The sequence below is a fragment of the Pelophylax lessonae genome (genome assembly GCF_965119305.1).
Source record: "Pelophylax lessonae genome assembly, chromosome: 3".
Classification (NCBI taxonomy): Eukaryota; Metazoa; Chordata; class Amphibia; order Anura; family Ranidae; genus Pelophylax; species Pelophylax lessonae.
The window spans coordinates 464,103,663-464,121,907 of NC_138770.1; the positions used below are offsets into that span (position 1 = coordinate 464,103,663).

Below are 18,245 nucleotides of genomic sequence, written 5' to 3' on the forward strand. Positions count from 1 at the left end.
AGAACACTGACCTTGCCTATCTCCAGCCTGGCCCTAAAATGATTGATAAGATCGGTCACTGCCGGCACTGCAAACCCCCCCACACAGAAAAATCGATTGTAGAACACTGACCCTGCCTATCTCCAGCCTCGCCCTAAAATGCCCTAATATCTCGCCCTGCCTGCACTCCGACCTGTCCCTGAATTCTTTTCGGACACAATATAATTTTTGACTGTCTGTCCCTAATCAGCAGCCAGCACGTATGATGTGTGCTCTGTCCCTGTACTACAGCAGAATGACGCAGCGGCGCTCGGTCTCGAACTTATAAAGACTTGGTCACATGCTTCAGATGGCCAATCACAGCTACTAATACATTTGTAGGCATGGCTGGGATTGCTTAAGGCACACCAGTTAAACGCTTGTTGATTGGCTGTTGAAAGCCCGGCATTAAAAGTGCGCCAATACATACAAACCCAGAAATAAAATGACCAAACACGGATTTTAAACCCGAACATACAGTAAAGTTTTCGGGTCCGTGTTCGGGTAACAAAAATCCAATTATTCGGTACGAACACGAATAATACAGTCCGTGTTCGCTCAACACTACTTTTTAACATTAACATTTAGTTTGACTTAAATAAAGCAGCATCAACTCAATTAATTTTATTACAAACTGACAAAAAAAATTATTTTTAGGTAGATTTGGCTGCGACGCCTGATTTTTATCCAGCATGGGCCTGCATTGAACAGTGGAGGTAGCAGCAACAACAGGTTTAAAAGCTACATGAAACTTTTCACAGTCAGTCTTTCACTGGTGCATGTGTACAAAGTCTAATGAGAATATCAAATCAACAGTCAGAGTCCAAAATGAATATTAGGAAGAGGTATAGGTGGCGCTGCCTATAAAATATGTGCAATACTTATGAAAAAAATCAGAAACAAGGGAAAAAAGTTATATAAGGGATAAATGAAATATCAAAATGTGTATGTGTGGTCCTATTGCACAAACTCCATTTGAAAACAATGATAAATTGCAAAGATGAAAAATGCTTATATACTATTATAGTGGTTAACACATTTATAAATTACACACTCTGTAATAATAAATACAGTGCTACAGAAAAGTGCTCTCCGTGCAGAAATGTGCAAAAAGTGCAATTTTCAAATAAGTTCATAAAACAATCGAATGAGTAAGAAATTCATAGAAAATGGTAAAGTGATATGGTGCAAAAAATATATTCTCCAAAAACAGGAGATGAATCCACTCATGCTCCCCCCTCAGCTCCACACTCAACAGAAGACTGAACCCCTGCAGGGGTCAGATGCACCAACAAATAGTATAATACAAATAGTATAATACAGGATCCTGTATCTTCTCCTCCATCTCACTGGGTCTGTTCAATGGGAATTCTCCTCACAATCATAATAACAAGCTGTTATGGTTGTTCCTGAGCGCAAAGTGAGTTAGAAGCGCTGCTTTGTGGTAGTGCTACTAGCCGTTGATGACCGTACCTCTTCTCTATAGATCAGAGGAAATGACCACAAGCTTCAAATCACAGATAATATTCAAAGGTAGGTAATTTGGCAAATCCAATCCAAATCCATTGACTCAAGACAGTCAATGACTCCATGCAATGGCTTGATTTATGGCACCATTGCTTGCCATTTCCTTTGCTGGCTTGTTGAACCAAGTCTTTAGATGTAATATCACACAGATGCAGAGTGCTGGGCTCAAATAGCCCACTGTTCGAGGCCAGCACTCTGCATCTATGGGATAATACTGTAAATAATACTGGTATCATGAATACCGGTTCTTTCAGATACTCCCGAACCAGCTAGGGACTTTGTGACTATAGCCCTTTTCACTTGGAACCCACTGGCTGGTACTGCTGGTGGGTACTGCTGTGGGTACTGCTGGCTCCTCTGAGACACCAAGGGAGTGCGGCGCTAGACAAAGCATGCACCTGCAGTAGAGAGCAGAGCCACTGCTTCTTGTATCTCTCCTGCGCCCTGTCACAGGTAGAATACATTTGGTATCACTCTGCCTGTAACAGAAGCCGACGCTATACAGGAAGCATTGACTCTGCTTCCTCTAGTGCCGGCTCTGTTATGTACACTAATGCTTGGGGATGGCGGGTCGGGAGCCCGCAATCTGGGCTTACCCACCCGCCATCCTAGAGCAGGATGTAGCCGTGATCCTGTTGGGGGGCACATGGGGGGGCACAGCATAATGTTGGGGGGCCATGGCCCCCTCTGCCCCCCCTAGTGATGCCACTGGTACCCACCAGCAGTACCAGCCAGCAGCAGTACCCACCAGCAGTACCAGCCTGAAGTACCCAACAGCAGTACCAGCTAGCAGTAACAGCCAGCAGTACCCACCAGCAGTACCCACCAGCAGTACCAGCCCTGGAGGACAGCCAGCAGCAGCCACCAGCTATACCCGCTTAGGGGACAGCAGCAGCCAGCGATACCTGCAGGAATCCTGAGGAAGAAGTAAAGATTGAGGTCAGTTGAGGTGCAGGTAAACTGCAGTGCATACATGTGAAAGCAACCTTGGGCTCCATTCACACAATCGGTCCAATTGGGTCCACCTGACTGGGCTATTACTGTGTAAACTGGCACCAATACTAGGGGCTATTACTGCATAAACTGGCACCAATACTAGGGGCTATTACTGAGTAAACTGGCACCAATACTAGGGGTTTTACTGTGGAAACTGGCACCAATAGTAGGGGCTATTACTGCATAAACTGGCACCAATACTAGGGGTTTTACTGTGGAAACTGGCACCAATACTAGGGGCTATTACTGCATAAACTGGCACCAATACTGGGGGCTTTTACTTCATAAACTGACGCCAATACTAGGGGCTATTACTGCATAAACTGGCACCAATATGAGGGGTTATTACTGCGTAAACTGTTTGCTGAAATTGCTTTAAACTATAAAGAAAAGCTTTTGAGAGTTTATCTTTTTCTCAGGTCTGAAGCAATACCTGAAGAAGAAAGGAAAACCCTTGAAACCTTGTCTTTTAAGTATTAGGTTAGCACAATAAAAAGGTATCATCGCATACGGCATTGCTCTCGTATTTTGCAACCATATTTATATATACTTTTTTTTTCAGTGGTATGATATGGTGGTGAAAAAATATGAGTGCCACCCCCAGTTTTGACTGTGGTATCTTATGTGCCCCCCCCCCCATACATTTTTCCTAGAGTCACCACTGATGAAAACTGCTGGCTGGTACTGCTGGTGGGTACTGCTGTCTGGTACTCCTAGCTGGTACTGCTGGTGAGTACTGCTGGTGGAAACTGCTGGTGGGTACTGCTGGTGGGTACTGCTGGCTGGTACTGCTGGTGAGTACTGCTGGCTGGTACTGCTGGCGAGTACTGCTGGCTAGTACTGCTGGCTTGTACTGCTGGCTTGTACTGCTGGTGGGTACTGCTGACTGGTACTGCTGGTAAGTACTCCTGGCTGGTACTGCTGGTGGGTACTGCTGGCTGGTACTGCTGGCGGGTACTGCTGGTGAGTACTGCTGGCTGGTACTGCTGGCTGGTATTGCTATCTGGTACTGCTGGTAGGGACTGCTGGCTGGTACTGCTGGCCGGTACTTCTGGCTAGTACTGCTGGCTGGTACTGCTGGTGGGCACTGCTGGCTCCTCTGAGACACCAACGGAATGCAGCGCTAGCTAAAACATGCTGTTGCAGTAGAGAGCCAATGCATTTTGGGGATCTAAGACCTCTCACTTCTTCAAAGCTACAAAGCAGACATACATAAATATGAATATCCTATATTGGTTCATAGAAAAAGCTAGAATGTATCAAATTCTAATAAAAAAAATATATAAGAAATTACAATATTTTATAGTATTATATCATTTAAATACAAATTTAATAGAAACATTCATAAAAGCGGATATAAACGTGTAAATATTCTGAGAAAACAAATTTCAGTTTTAAGCAACAGTAATGATAATAAAAAATTAGCTAATGTTGTAAATTTAACACTGGGCCGTGTGTTTCTAGTTGCTATTTTGAGAATTTTTCTACAATTATGTGAATTGTCTCCAGTGACATGGAAAATACAGTATAAAAAAGGAAACAAATTGGAAGGGATGTTTAATTGTTTTTTACATTTTACAGGGGTTTTCCCAGTTTGCAAACAAATCCATTCATTTATAAGCAAGTAATTTGTCAAGCAAGTTCATTGTTCAGTGTTCACACTGCTCACATTCATATGAACGTCTCTGTTTGTGTTCATGCCCATTTATGTTTAAATTAATTTAAAGTAAACAAAACCATTCATTTGAGGGAGTGTTTGCAGAGAGAGGGTGCAGGTTGAGAGATGTGGGGTGTACGGTGATAGAACAAGGGGTTGTGCAGGATGACAGGAAGAAGGGGGTAAAGGGTGACATCTAGGCAGTATGGAAGGAGCTGGATATGCTTTTCAAATGTTGAGTGAAGTACAGTGTGATAGAAAGAGAGATGAACATGAGGCACTGTAAGGCCTAGCAAGCACATCTCAGTGATCAGCACAGCTCGGCAAGACAAAACAAAACTCTGGCTAATGCAATATCCTCAATGAGAAAGTGAAAGTGTACTGTGAAAACAAAAGCTTTCTTGCTCCCTAAGTGGCTCAAGCTCTCTGCCGGGGGAAGCAAGAGCTGATTTTACACAGATCCTCCCTGTGAGTGAAAGGAAGAAGAGAAGCTGGCTGTAGCACTCAGCTACACAATGTTCCATCTGACTAAGCAGGGCTTTAAGCATGTTTCTAGGCAGTACTGTAGCCTCTTCCTAGTCATTTTGTGTTGGTGAAACTCTAGTTGATGTGTAGGCCAGTATATGTTCAGGTTTGGGAACAGCAAAGCTGACCATACACTGGTCCAGATTTGGCAGGTTCTACAGGGACCAGCCAAATTTTTATCAGTGTGTGGCAGTCCTTGCTGAAAAATTTGATAATTTGATCAACTTTTGCTGAACAGTCAAGATTGGAAACTTTTGTTGGCAGGTCCTACTGTCAAAATACAATGTCCAGTGGCAGCCACTATATCTGTACAGTTTATACAACACTTTATTTTTTAATACGCGTGTATACGATATAAGCAGGGATATTACCCTACCAGTGCCGTATAGTAAAAACTATGGTATTCCCAGAAGTAACCTATGGCTGTGAAAGTTGGACCATAAGGAAGGCTGAATGTTGAAGAATTTATGCTTTTAAATGATGGTGTTGGATAAGACTCTTGAAAGTCCCTTGAATGGCAAGAAGATCAAACCAGTCAATTCTGAAGGAAATCGACTCTGAATATTCACTGGAAGGACAGATCCTGAAGCTGAAACTCAAATACTTTGGCCACCTAATGCAAAGTGTGGACTTACATAGTTACATATAGTTACATAGTAGGTGAGGTTGAATAAAGACAATAGTCCATCCAGTTTAACCTGTGTAGGTGTGTGTGGCTGTAATAATCTCACATACCCCTGAATGTTCTGTTCCTTGAGATGTACGTCTAATTGTCTTTTGAAAGCCACCATACTACCCGCAGAAACCACATCTTGTGGTATAGAATTCCACAATCTTGTTGCCCTAACAGTAAAGAACTCCCCACGTTGCCTGAGGTTAAAAAGCTTCTCCTCTAATCGCATTGTGTGCACCCGAGTCCTCATGCAATCCCTTCGACTGAACAGCTTTTTTTCTAAGCTGAGATCCCCATTGAGATATTTAAAAATTGCTATCATGTCCCCCTCAGGCGTTTCTTCTCCAGGGAGAATAAATCAAGCGATTGGAGACGCTCTTCATAATCAATGTCATCCAGTCCCCTAATTAGTTTAGTTGCCCTTCTCTGTACTCTCTCCAGCTCCAACACATCCCTTCTGAGGACTGGCGACCAGAACTGGACAGAATACTCCAGATGCGGTCGGACCAGAGTTTTATAAAGTGGAAGGATTATAGTCTTATCTCTGTAAAACATCCCTTTCTTTATGCATGCTAATATTCTGCTAGCCTTGGTAGCCGCCGCTTGACATTGCAAGCTGTTGCCTAGTCTATCATCAACCAAGACTCCCAGATCCTTCTCCATTTTTGATTCCCCCAAGGGTTCCCCTCCTAACGTGTATTGTGCTTTAATGTTTCTAGTCCCCAAGTGCAAAACCTTACACTTCTCCACGTTAAACCTCATTTGCCAAGCCCTTGCCCACTCCGTTATTTTGTCCAGGTCATTCTGTAGGATATCTGCTTCATGCTGTGCTGTTATTGCCCTGCCTAATTTTGTGTCATCAGCAAAAACTGATATCGAACTACTGATCCCGTCCTCAATGCTGTTTATGAATAAATTGAACAAGGTTGGTCCTAGGACTGAGCCTTGGGGGACCCCGCTTACTACCTCAGACCAGTCTGAGTATGCGCTGTTTATTACCACCCTTTGGATACGCCCTTTTAGCCAGTTCCGTATCCAAGAGCAAACCCTGCTGTCGATACCTGCAGACCTTATTTTATAAATTAAGCACTTGTGGGGAACTGTATCAAACGCCTTAGCGAAATCTAGGTACACCACATCCACTGGTCTGCCCCTATCTAGCTCACAGCTCACCTCCTCGTAGAATGTTAAGAGATTGGTTTGACAAGAACGCCCATTTGTAAACCCATGCTGGTTACTACTGATGATGCTGTTGTCTTTAGCAAACTCTACGATATAGTCCCTTATCATCCCCTCCAGAAGTTTACATACTACTGATGTCAGACTGACTGGCCTATAATTTCCCGGTATATGTCTCTGACCCTTTTTGAATATCGGAATCACGTTTGCTTTCCTCCACTCCCCTGGTACATCTCCTGTCCTAATACTGTCCGCAAAGATCAGGAACAGTGGTCTGGATATAACCTTACTGAGTTCCTTGAGTACTCTCGGATGTACGCCATCCGGGCCTGGTGATTTGTTTGTGTTAAGTTTGTCCAGCCTTTCCCTGATTTCACCCTCTGTTAGCCATAGTGGCAAGTCCTGTGTATTACTACTAACCATACCGTCATGGTCAGTGTACCCCCCCGTTTCCTGTGTAAATACTGACGAGAAAAAAGCATTCAGCACGGTTGCTTTTTCAGTGTCCTCTGTAACCATCCTCCCATCATCGTTAATTATGTGTGCAATATGCTCTGCCCCAGTTTTTTTGCTGTTGAGATACTTAAAGAATTTCTTTGGGTTTTTTTTACTATCCTCCGCTATTTGTCTCTCAAAGTCTATTTTAGCCATCTTGATTTCGTGTTTACACTTCTTATTTGCCTCCTTGTATTGGTCGAAAGCCGATACTGTGCCCTCTGATTTATATTTCCTGAAGGCCAATTTTTTTTCCCCTAATAAGTTTTTTAACTCTACGGTTTAGCCAGCCAGGTTTGGCTTTGTCTCTTCTAAATTTATTTCCCATAGGAATGCACTGCAAGATGCCTTTGCTTAATATGTTCCTAAAGCATTCCCATTTTTCCTCTGTGGTCAGGGATCCCAGAGTCTAGTCCCAGTTTACCCTTTCCATCAATGAGTACAATTTTGGAAAGTCTGCCCTTCTGAAGTTAAGGGTTCTTATGTTCCCCACTTGCCTTGCTATATTGTTATTTACGCTAAATGTGATCATCCTGTGATCGCTAGAGCCCAGGTTGTCCTGGACTCCTACCTCCAAGATTAGGTCTGGGTCATTAGTGATCAATAGATCCAGGACTGCATTTTCTCTAGTAGGAGAATCCACCAACTGAGACATGTAGTTATCCTGTAAGGTTTCCATGAATAGACGGGCCTTCTGTGTGTGTGTAGTCCCCTCTTCCCAGTCAATGTCGGAATAATTGAAGTCCCCCAATATGATGACTGATCCTAGCTTTGCCACTTTACCCAAAAGTGCTAAAAATTCCAGCTCTACCTCCTCCCCTTGTTTAGGTGGCCTATAGCAAACCCCCACAATTACTTTTCCCTTTTCTCCTTCCCTATGGAGTTCAACCCATACGGATTCTAACTCCATACTCATCCCTTCCGTAATGTCACTCCTCTCAATCACCTTTACATTGTTCTTGACGTAGAGACATACCCCTCCCCCTCTTTTTCCTACCCTGTCCTTCCGGTACACCGAATACCCTTGGATATTGGCCAGCCAGTCATGTGAGGGGTCGAACCAAGTCTCCGCTATTCCCACAAGGTCTATGTCCTCCTCATGTACTAACATTTCCAACTCATCCATTTTATTAGCTAGGCTCCTGGCATTAGCATATACCCCTCTTAGTTTTACGGAAGTTAAACGTGATTGGTGGTTATGTTTATTCCTGTTTGGTCTGCGGTTCTCCCGCACAGACCTGCCAATTGACGTTGTGGACCTACTGTCGCTGCTGACCCTACAGCTGCCTTCAGTCCTTTGCTCCCTCCTGACTGATTCTACTTCTGAGCCCTCCCCCCGTCTCCTAGTTTAAAAGCCCCTCCAACTTGGGGGCCATCTTTCCTCCCCAAAAGAGCTGTACCGTCCCCATTAAGGTGCAGCCCATCCTTACTAAAGAGCCAGTAGCCGACTGAGAAGTCAGCCCAGTTCTCCAGGAACCCAAACCCCTCCTTCCTACTCCAGTTCCTCAGCCACTTGTTAAGTTCCCTAATCTCCTTCTGCCTCTCCTGTGTGGCTCGAGGTACAGGCAGTATTTCAGAGAAAACCACCTTGGAGGTCCTTTTCCTCAATCTATTACCTAAGTCCCTGAAATCGTTCTTTAGGATCCTCCACCTACCTTTTACTTTGTCATTAGTGCCCACATGCACCATGACCGCTGGGTCATCCCCAGCCCCGCACAATAATCTGTCTGCCAGATCTGCGATGTGCCGAACGCGGGCGCCCGGTAAACAACATACTGTTCGGTTCACGAGATCTTTTTTACAGATTGCCCTCTCTATTCTCTTGATAATTGAGTCCCCAACTACCACAACCTTTCTAACCTTTCCTGAGTTACGGCCCCCCTTCTTCCTGGAGCCGTCCCTCCCCTGGCAGCTGGGGGAGGGCGCATGCTCCAGCACTGCCACCCCTGAGTTGATATCCCCCTCAACCTGCAACTCGGCAAATATGTTAGGGTGTACCAACTCAGGACTGGCCTCCCTGACACTCCTCCCACTAACATTCCTAACAGTCACCCAGCTGCGTACCTCTGCTGCTTGCGTCTCCTCTATTCCTCCCTCCTCTATGCTGGCCCCTGCCAGCGCCTGATGGGTAATGTCCAAGCTCCTTTCCAGGTTGTAGATGCCACGCAGTCTTACCACTGTGTTCTCTAGATCCACAATGTGGGCTTCCAGAGCAACAAGTCGCTCACATCTTGCACAGCAGTATTCGCCCTCGATTGGTTCATCAAGAAACTCATACATGGCGCAAGAAGTGCACTGAGTGGCATCCCCAATCCTGTCGGACATTATTACCCACTACTCTATGGGGATAATGTTAACGACCTGCTCTTCCTTACCTACACTACCACTTACTCCCCTGGTACAAAACCTGGGGTACTCACCAGTCGCTAATATACTAACCAGTCACTAAGATACAACAGACGCAAAGATACTCACCAGTCGCAAGATACTCACTAGTCGCAAGATACTCACCAATCGCAAGATACTCCCAGTCACAAGATACTCACCAGTCGCAAGATACTCCCAGTCCCAAGATACTCACCAGTCGCAAGATATTCACCAGTCGCAAGATACTCACCAGTCGCAGAGATACTCACCAGTCGCAAGATACTCACCAGTCGCAAGATACTCACCAGTCGCAGATACTCACCAATCGCAGATACTCACCAGTCGCAGATACTCACCAGATACTCACCAGTCGCAAAGATACTCACCAGTCGCAAGATGCTCACCAGTCGCAAAGATACTCACCCGTCCAAAGATCTTCACCAGTAGGTCAGTCACAGAACACTGTCAGTAAGTCGCAGAGCACAGTCAGACAGTCGCAGAGCAGTCAGTCACAGCGCAGTCAGTTGTCAGTTGGTCGCAGAGCGGTCAGTCGGTCACAGAGCGGTCAGTTGGTCACAGAGCGTCAGTCGGTCGCAGAGCGGTCAGTCGATCACAGAGCGTCAGTCGGTCGCAGAGCGGTCAGTCGGTCGCAGAGCGGTCAGTCGGTCGCAGAGCAGTCAGTCGGTCGCAGAGCGGTCAGTCGGTCGCAGAGCAGTCGCAGAGTAGTTTTAAGCAGATAGCAGCCCCTTAGCAACCTGTATTGCTAGTAGTGTTGTGCTTTTAGTCCCCCCACCAGCCCCACCCCCCTACCAGCTGTTACCTTACATCCCCAGTCAGGTCCTGTCAGGTCCTTGTCCTTGCCGTCGCCGCTGCTATTGGTTCCCGAGCCCAGTCACACAGCTCTCTCTTCCCTGCCTTGCTTGCAGCTGCTGCTGCTGCCTCCCACACTGGGGACGGTCCCCTCCTCCTCTTCTCCTCCTCCCGGGAACACTCTCCTCAGTATCGTGCGGTGTCCGTCTGCCACCGCCGCTACCACCACTCTCTGCCCTCTCTGTCCCGGTCCCTGGGGTCCTCTGCACCTGCGCCCGGCTTCCGGTATCCTACACACGTCCCTGCTGCTGTCACTCCCTCCTTATTATTGGAAAAGATCCTGATGCTGGGTAACATGGAAGGAAAAAGGAGAAGAGGACAACAAGATTCATAGATAGTATCATCGACACAATGAACATGAAGTTAAGCAAGCTCCAGGAGGCAGTGGAGAATAGAAAAGGCTGGTGTGCTATGGTCACTAAGAGTCGGACACAGCTAAACTAAAACAATACAATATAAGGAGGGATGTGTACATACATTATGAACAATCTTATTATGTGTTAACAGCTTTAAAACCTAGTAGCTCTGTATACCTTGGTATATACCTTGGTATATACAATATGTACATGCAAGCAACCATTTTTGCTTGCTGTATATGCAGGTTCTGCTTCCTGCTTTTCAGTGCCACAAAATAGTTATTATTTACTTCTCCTTCTCACAATGCTTTTTTTTAAATTTCCTGCACATGATTGTGCATTAAACTGAACAAAAATTAGCTTAATTTACTAAGATAAGGGAACACGCATTTTATTGAGTTAACATTATCTACTCGTTTAGTAAATCATCCCCTGTGTCAACAGACCCAAAAAAATCAATGCACTTCATATTCGGCTGATATTTTATCTTGAAATGTAAGTAGAGAGATTATTTTTACAAAGCTACTAAAATACTGTACTGTATGTACGAGGAAACATGTAAATGTGAAAATTCTATAAATAATGACTTTAGGGTACACAGTAAGTACACTTATTTAGTATAGTAAATGTATAGTACACTTCAATAAATGTCCTAACCTAAAATATTTTGTATTGTTTAGAAATTAACCCTATCCGACTGGTGGGTGGCTTGGACAGATGTGCCGGACGTGTAGAAATATATAATGGAACAGAATGGGGAACAGTATGTGATGACATATGGAACATCAGTAATGCCCATGTTGTGTGTCGACAGCTGAAATGCGGGTCTGGTGTTGCTGCGCTAAGTTTTGCTTATTTTGGACCTGGTAATGGGAGTATTCTTCTTGATGATGTGCGGTGTATTGGAACGGAACAATATCTTTACCAATGCAATCATCTTGGATGGGGCTCCCATAACTGTGGACACAATGAAGATGCAAGTGTCATCTGCTCAGGTATGATTGTTGCTATTTTAACAGAACATATACAGGTTTTAGTACACAGCAAAATACATGCTTTAAAGTGTAATTCATTTTTTTAAATTACTGAGATATAGGTTACAAGCTGCACTGTAAAATTCATGCTCCCCTTACACTTGAATACACATCATAATTTGATGATTCATGACATTGGTCTTTCCCTGCTTTTTCCCTATATTCTGCTATTTCCATATATTCCCTATATTTCCCTTATATTCTTTCTACACTTTATATTTAAATGTCAGATTTAAAAACAAACCTGTTAACAAACATGATTGGCAAAAATGACCCTCTAAGTATGTATTTCATAAATCTGCACAAACAGGCCATTTTTTCTTGTACCTCTGCAAAGGCCCTACAGGAAATAAGAGAACAAGATCTTTTCAATTTAAGGTGTACAATTACATTTCCTTATCTAAAAACACACAGAAAGTGTAAGAGTTTGAATAAATGTTAAAAATTGTTATCACAGAAATATGGGAGCTGCTAACTTAATTTAAATGTAGTCTTCCTAATTCTAGTCTAACTTCCTAAAAAGCTTTTTGACATAAGAAATTCATGCAGTCATTCATTTTCTGCATTGACTTGCTGTGGGGTATATTTATAAATGATTTGATTGTCATTTCACTCTATTTTCACTTTTTTGATGAACATTCACCCCTGTGCCAGGCCAAATAAGCTGGAATTTGGACTCCACCAATAAAAATTACTTTCCTTGACTAATAGCAACATCATGTTTACTGTACCATTCACCCAATGCAAGAAAAAGCTGAATGTTACTTTCCCTAAACCTGTTTTTTTTTTTTTTTACTAAAAACAGATTGAGCTGTTGAATTATTTCATTTTCCACTGAAAGTGCACCGATTGTTCATCTATTTAGAGCTATTTTGACACATTTTGTAAAGTAATCAAAGCCAAAGTTAAAAATATATTTCAATAACATGCTAAAGTAAACACATTCATGACACGCATTGTTACATTATTTTTAATTGCTACACTCACTATGCTGTTTTCCGACATGTGCATGGCGAAAAAAATGTGTTTTGTTTAGATTCGTTAATCTAGTTATTTAGTTTAGTTAAATTCGGTTGATTTATTTAATTCGTATTCGGAATTTTGTTTGGGACTTTTATTAATTTTCTTTGAATTCACTGTTTTTTTTTCGATTCAAAACGTTTGAATGAATACATTTTGAATCTGTCGAATCAAAAACTTTAGATTTTTTTTATTATTCAAATGTGGCAAAGTGAACAAACAAAAAAAAAAAAATCTTCATCAAATGATTACAATGACTGTTTAAATCATTTTTGGCTTAACAAAAACAGCATTATGTAAAATGGTACTCTAATAACACACACAGTCTTTGATTTCAGAAATATGTTTACAGTTGGAATTCAACTGGAATTCGATTTAGAATTTGATTCAAACTTCAATTCAAATTTCATTCCCTTAATCAGAGCATTTTGGTAATTCGGGTATTTGGATATATTTGACTCTCCGAATAACGAAAAATTTGTCTGAAAATTTATTTGGAACGAAAAGAACTGCACATGCCTAGTTGTTTTTTTTTTTTCAGAAAAAAAAAATGGCTAGAAGTATTCTAGTGTTCATTTAATGCATGCCAATGTCAGGTCTATTGCATCCACTACCATGGACAATATTGCCTGTTAGTTGCCATAGAGTATCAACACAGATGAGGAAAGTGACAGCAAGAGACATATGAAATAAAGTACAAGTCAGGCTTACTTGCCCCAGGCAGTAAAAGCTTATTTTACTATATAAACCTTTTGTATATGCATCGTGGTAAAAATGTTTGCCCACTCGGAGAGAAATGCCACAGTTAGTTTAGTTTGGAAGGCAATTTTGAATTCAGGCAGAGCTCTTTTCTTTAGCAGTATCAATAAGGTATAAGCTCATGTGGCCAGACAATTATAAGCGCTTACAGTATAAGGGTCATTGAGCTAGCTGGTTTAGTTATGATTGAAGTTCCAAGTTAAAATAAATAATCTCATTTCCATAAAATCATAAGCAATCTAAGGCCATAGTACACCAGTGTGATATATGACAAAATACGTTTTATTCAAAGTATAAGCATTATTTTAATTTTAGTATCAGCATTATTCTTGCCCTGGCTGATCCACACATTTCACTGACTAACAATAATTTTTTGTTTATCCTTTCAGATTCTCAGAACGCCCTTTTAAATGGCACTACAGGTAATACTATTTTATTATTTCTTCAATAAAAAAAAAAAACCTGTCATTAATAAAGGCAGGACTGTGGTTGTTGCAGATGAGAAGAAGACAAGGCAGAACTTTTACTTCATACATTTATGGGGCCATTGTCAGTTAATTAGCAGGAAAAAATCAGCTATAATGTTTTCTTTAACCAGTTGATGACCTTGAGTGCATTCGTTTTATTCTAAATACCTCATCTACATACTTTGATACACTCTGATAGTCATTGTGGCAAACGAGCCTGACTCTGTGTCACAGGAGCCACTGCAGTGGTTCCTCTGTATTTGATGCCTACAAACAGTGTTTTCCCTAAAATGTGGCATGGGCAGTTATATGGGCATGGTGTTAATGGGACATACCTACAGTAGATAGCATTAAAGAGGATCGTGGAGGAAAAGCTACTCATGAGCACAAAAATACAAGTATGTAGAGCTATGTACTTTTGAGGCTGGCTGTACATACCATCTGCATCTCCCTGGGTGTGGAAAAATGTGGGCAGTTTTATGCTAGAGGTACTTTCTGTCTGCAAATGTCTATGTGCATGTACCCTAGAGCTGAACTCCAAGGAAAAGGGATTTACCTTTGCAGTGGGTCCCACTCCCACTGTAATAGTTAACTGTTTGTTTGGCCTAGGGTGATGATATGTAAGGTGATATACTTACCTTATTCCTTATCCCAGATCCTCCTCATTCTGTGACTGGACTCCTGAGAGCTCCAGTTGCAGCTCTTTGATCTTATCATGTACAATGCAAGATCAGCAATTGTATCCTGCACTGTTTAGGAGGACATTGGGGGCCTATCCACATTCCAAATGGTCAAACAATGGAGGAGAAAAACGTTCTGCTGAGAGATTAAAAAATAAGGCACGTATATCACCTTATTCATCATTCCTTGACAAAATGAGCAGTTAACCCTAAATGCAGTCTAAACAAGTCCTAATTTCAGTTACTACGTGATGGACAAGCTTACTAAATGTGTGTCTCCCGTGCATCCCTTCCTAGTCATTGTGCCCACAGTGGGAAAATGTCATCAATATAGTCAGTCTTGTCAATCCAGGAAGCATTAGACAGAATAGCTATGCCCCCTTGCAACATTTTTCATCCCACTGTAGGTACAGTCTACATGAGGGTGACACACCATCACAGGAAGCTGCATTAAGTGATTTCACTGGCAGGAACAAAAGGTTTTGGTGACACTTTGCAGGGGGACTAAGAGAAAACTGTAAACACTGATACACATATTTTACTAGGAGGCCATAGTTCTACTTTAAGAATTTTTTTGTGCTTTAATATCAGTGGGGTTGAATGTTTTTTATGCCCATACTTCGCTGCTGTCTAGCTTTTTTTTTTTTTGTGCTTAGAAAATTTGGTAAAGCACTGGTATGTACAGTCAGGTCCATAAATATTGGGACATCGACATAATACTACTCTTTTTGGCTCTATACACCACCACAATGGATTTGAAATGAAACAAACAAGATGTGCTTTAACTGCAGACTTTCAGCTTTAATTTAAATTTTTACATCCAAATCAGGTGAACGGTGTAGGAATTACGACAGTTTGTATATGTGAAATAATGTAAGTGAAGGCGCCTGGTTTTGTTTTTTGGAGTTAGATTAATACCTGCTGCCCCTTTAATTTTTGTGTGCAACACAAAATAAAACTGACAAAATAAACTAGAGGAGGCGCTGGTATTTATGGGTATGTTCTTGTATGGTAGATATGTGTTCCTAGATCCACTGTGTGCTTAAACTGTGTGGTATTAGTGTGGGAGAATATAAGTGACAACAAAGCTCATATGTTGCACTGTGGCCCAGACCTTGGGCAACCCACAATAATTCAATCAAAAAATAGTGGTGTTTATCCCTTAACAAAATTCTGTGCACTGGGTGACTGGGTATGTGATTTATATGGCTCAAGGCTGGCCAATGTATAGCTCTAATACTGTAGTAATTAAATTGCAATCACCAAACTATGAATGAAATCTATCTTAGCACTGTTAATGTGATTAATTAGTGCAAAATTAATTATAATAAAAGGTATCTCTACTCCGTGATATCGCAATGTGATGTGCAAAGAAAAAGTGACTAAGATTAGTGCCCAAAAAATCAATTTAAACATATATTGTGCAAAGTAGTGATTAATAGTCCATGTATTCTTGTTATACATAAAGCATAAAGCATATAAAAAAATAAATATTTCTCCAATTTCAGTGTCCCACCTCATCCTTGATTGTGATAATGTGGTAAACAATCCTGCTTACCAGATCGCATCAGGTCGCAAAGACCTATGGAGCCTTTGATCCGTGTTTAGGATGGATCAATCCTCCACCTGTCTTCTCCACACGAAACTCTCCTCAGGCTATCAGACTTTAGGGACCAGATAATGCCTCTGAGAAAAATTCCTTTCCCACACTTCTCCTTATCTCCCGATCCTATGGTGGTGGTCTCAGGCAGGTGTATGGATATAGAGATAATGGGAAGCCAGAATATAGTGTAATAACGTTTTTATTAAAGTAAAAAAAATCAAAAAGATAAAAGAATGGCCGCTTACATTTAAGTGTGCCCACCTGGCACACAGTGAAGGTGCTCTTTGCTAGTCAGGGTAGATGGTTCCTGAAGACGATCATTATCAAAATGCATTGTGGTCTACACACCCGGAAATACTGAGAACCAGCGACGTCACTTCTGTATATCGCTTGGAACGCACACCGACCGCTGCCACGTTACAAGGGCTGCACAGTTCTTATACTGATTAATGCAGAGGGATACAATATCCAAAGGAACATCTACCCTGACTAGCAAAGAGCGCCTCCAGGTGGGCAAACTTAAATGTAAGCGGCCATTCTTTTATCTTTTAGATTTTTTTACTTTAACAAAAACGTTATTACACTATATTCTGGCTTCCCATTATCTCTATATCCATACACCTGCCTGAGACAACCCCCATAGGATCGGGAGATAAGGAGAAGTGTGGGAAAGGAATTTTTCCCAGAGGCATTATCCAGTCCCTAAAGTCTGATAGCCTGAGGAGAGTTTCATGTGGAGGAGACAGGTGGAGGATTGATCCATCCTAAACACGGATCAAAGGCTCCATAGGTCTTTGCGACCTGGTGCGATCTATTAAGCAGGATTGTTTACCACATTATCACAATCAAGCACGAGGTGGAACACTGGAATTGGAGAAATATTTTTTATATGCTTTATGTATAACAAGAATACATGGACTATCAATCACTACTTTGCACAATATATTGTTTACATTTTTTGGGCACTAATCTTAGTCACTTTTTCTTTGCACATCACATTGCGATATCACTGAGTAGAGATACCTTTTATTATAATTTATTTTGCACTAATTAATCACATTACCAGTGATAATATAGATTTCATTCATAGTTTGGGTATGTGATTTATATGGCTCAAGGCTGGCCAATGTATAGCTCTAATACTGTAGTAATCAAATTGCAATCACCAGTCACCCAGTGCACAGAGTTTTGTTATGGGATACTCACCACTATTTTTTGATTGAATTATTGTGGGTTGCCCAAGGTCTGGGCCACAGTGCAACATATGAGCTTTGTTGTCACTTATATTCTCCCACACTAATACTACACAGTTTAAGCACACAGTGGTACTAGGAACACATATCTACCATACAAGAACATACCCATAAATGCCAGCGCCTCCTCTAGTTTATTTTAGGTCAGTTTGTATATGTGCCTCCCACTTTTTAAGGGACCAAAAGTAGTGGAACAATTGGCTGCTCAGCTGTTTCATGGCCAGGTGTGTGTTATCCCCTCATTAGCTCATTTACAAGGAGCAGATAAAAGGTCCAGAGTTCATTTCAAGTGTGCTGTTTGCATTTAGAATCTGTTGCTGTCAACTCTAAATATGAGATCCAAATAGCTGTCCCTATCAGGGAAGCAAGCCATCATTAGGCTGAAAAAACAAAATAAACCCATCAGAAAGATAGCAAAAACATTAGGTGTGGCCAAATCAACTGTTTGGAACATCCTTAAAAAGAAAGAATGCACCGGTGAGCTCAGCATCATCAAAAGACCCGGAAGACCACGCTAAACAACTGTGGTGGATGACCGAAGAATTCTTTCCCTGGTGAAGAAAACACCCTTCACAACAGTTGGCCAGATCAAGAACACTCTCCAGGAGGTAGGTGTATGTGTGTCAAAGTCAACATTCAAGAGAAGACTTCACCAAAGTGAATACAGAGGGTTCCCTACATGATGTGAACCATTGGTGAGCCTCAAAAACAGGAAGGCCAGATTAGAGTTTGCCAAACAACATCAAACAACATCTAAAAAAGCCTT

General features: G+C 42.0%; 1 protein-coding gene across 1 annotated transcript in view; it reads left to right on the top strand.

Annotated features, from left to right (window-relative positions):
- The window catches only part of LOC309551829 (scavenger receptor cysteine-rich domain-containing protein DMBT1-like), a gene marked incomplete at both ends in the record, with an annotated part of 214,327 nt that overhangs the window by 40,989 nt on the left and 155,093 nt on the right, over positions 1-18,245 (top strand). The window contains 2 exons of the mRNA XM_082252526.1: positions 11,344-11,658; positions 13,866-13,898. Coding sequence (XP_082108652.1) covers positions 11,344-11,658; positions 13,866-13,898 — 348 coding nt within the window. The remainder of the gene's footprint in view (positions 1-11,343; positions 11,659-13,865; positions 13,899-18,245) is intronic.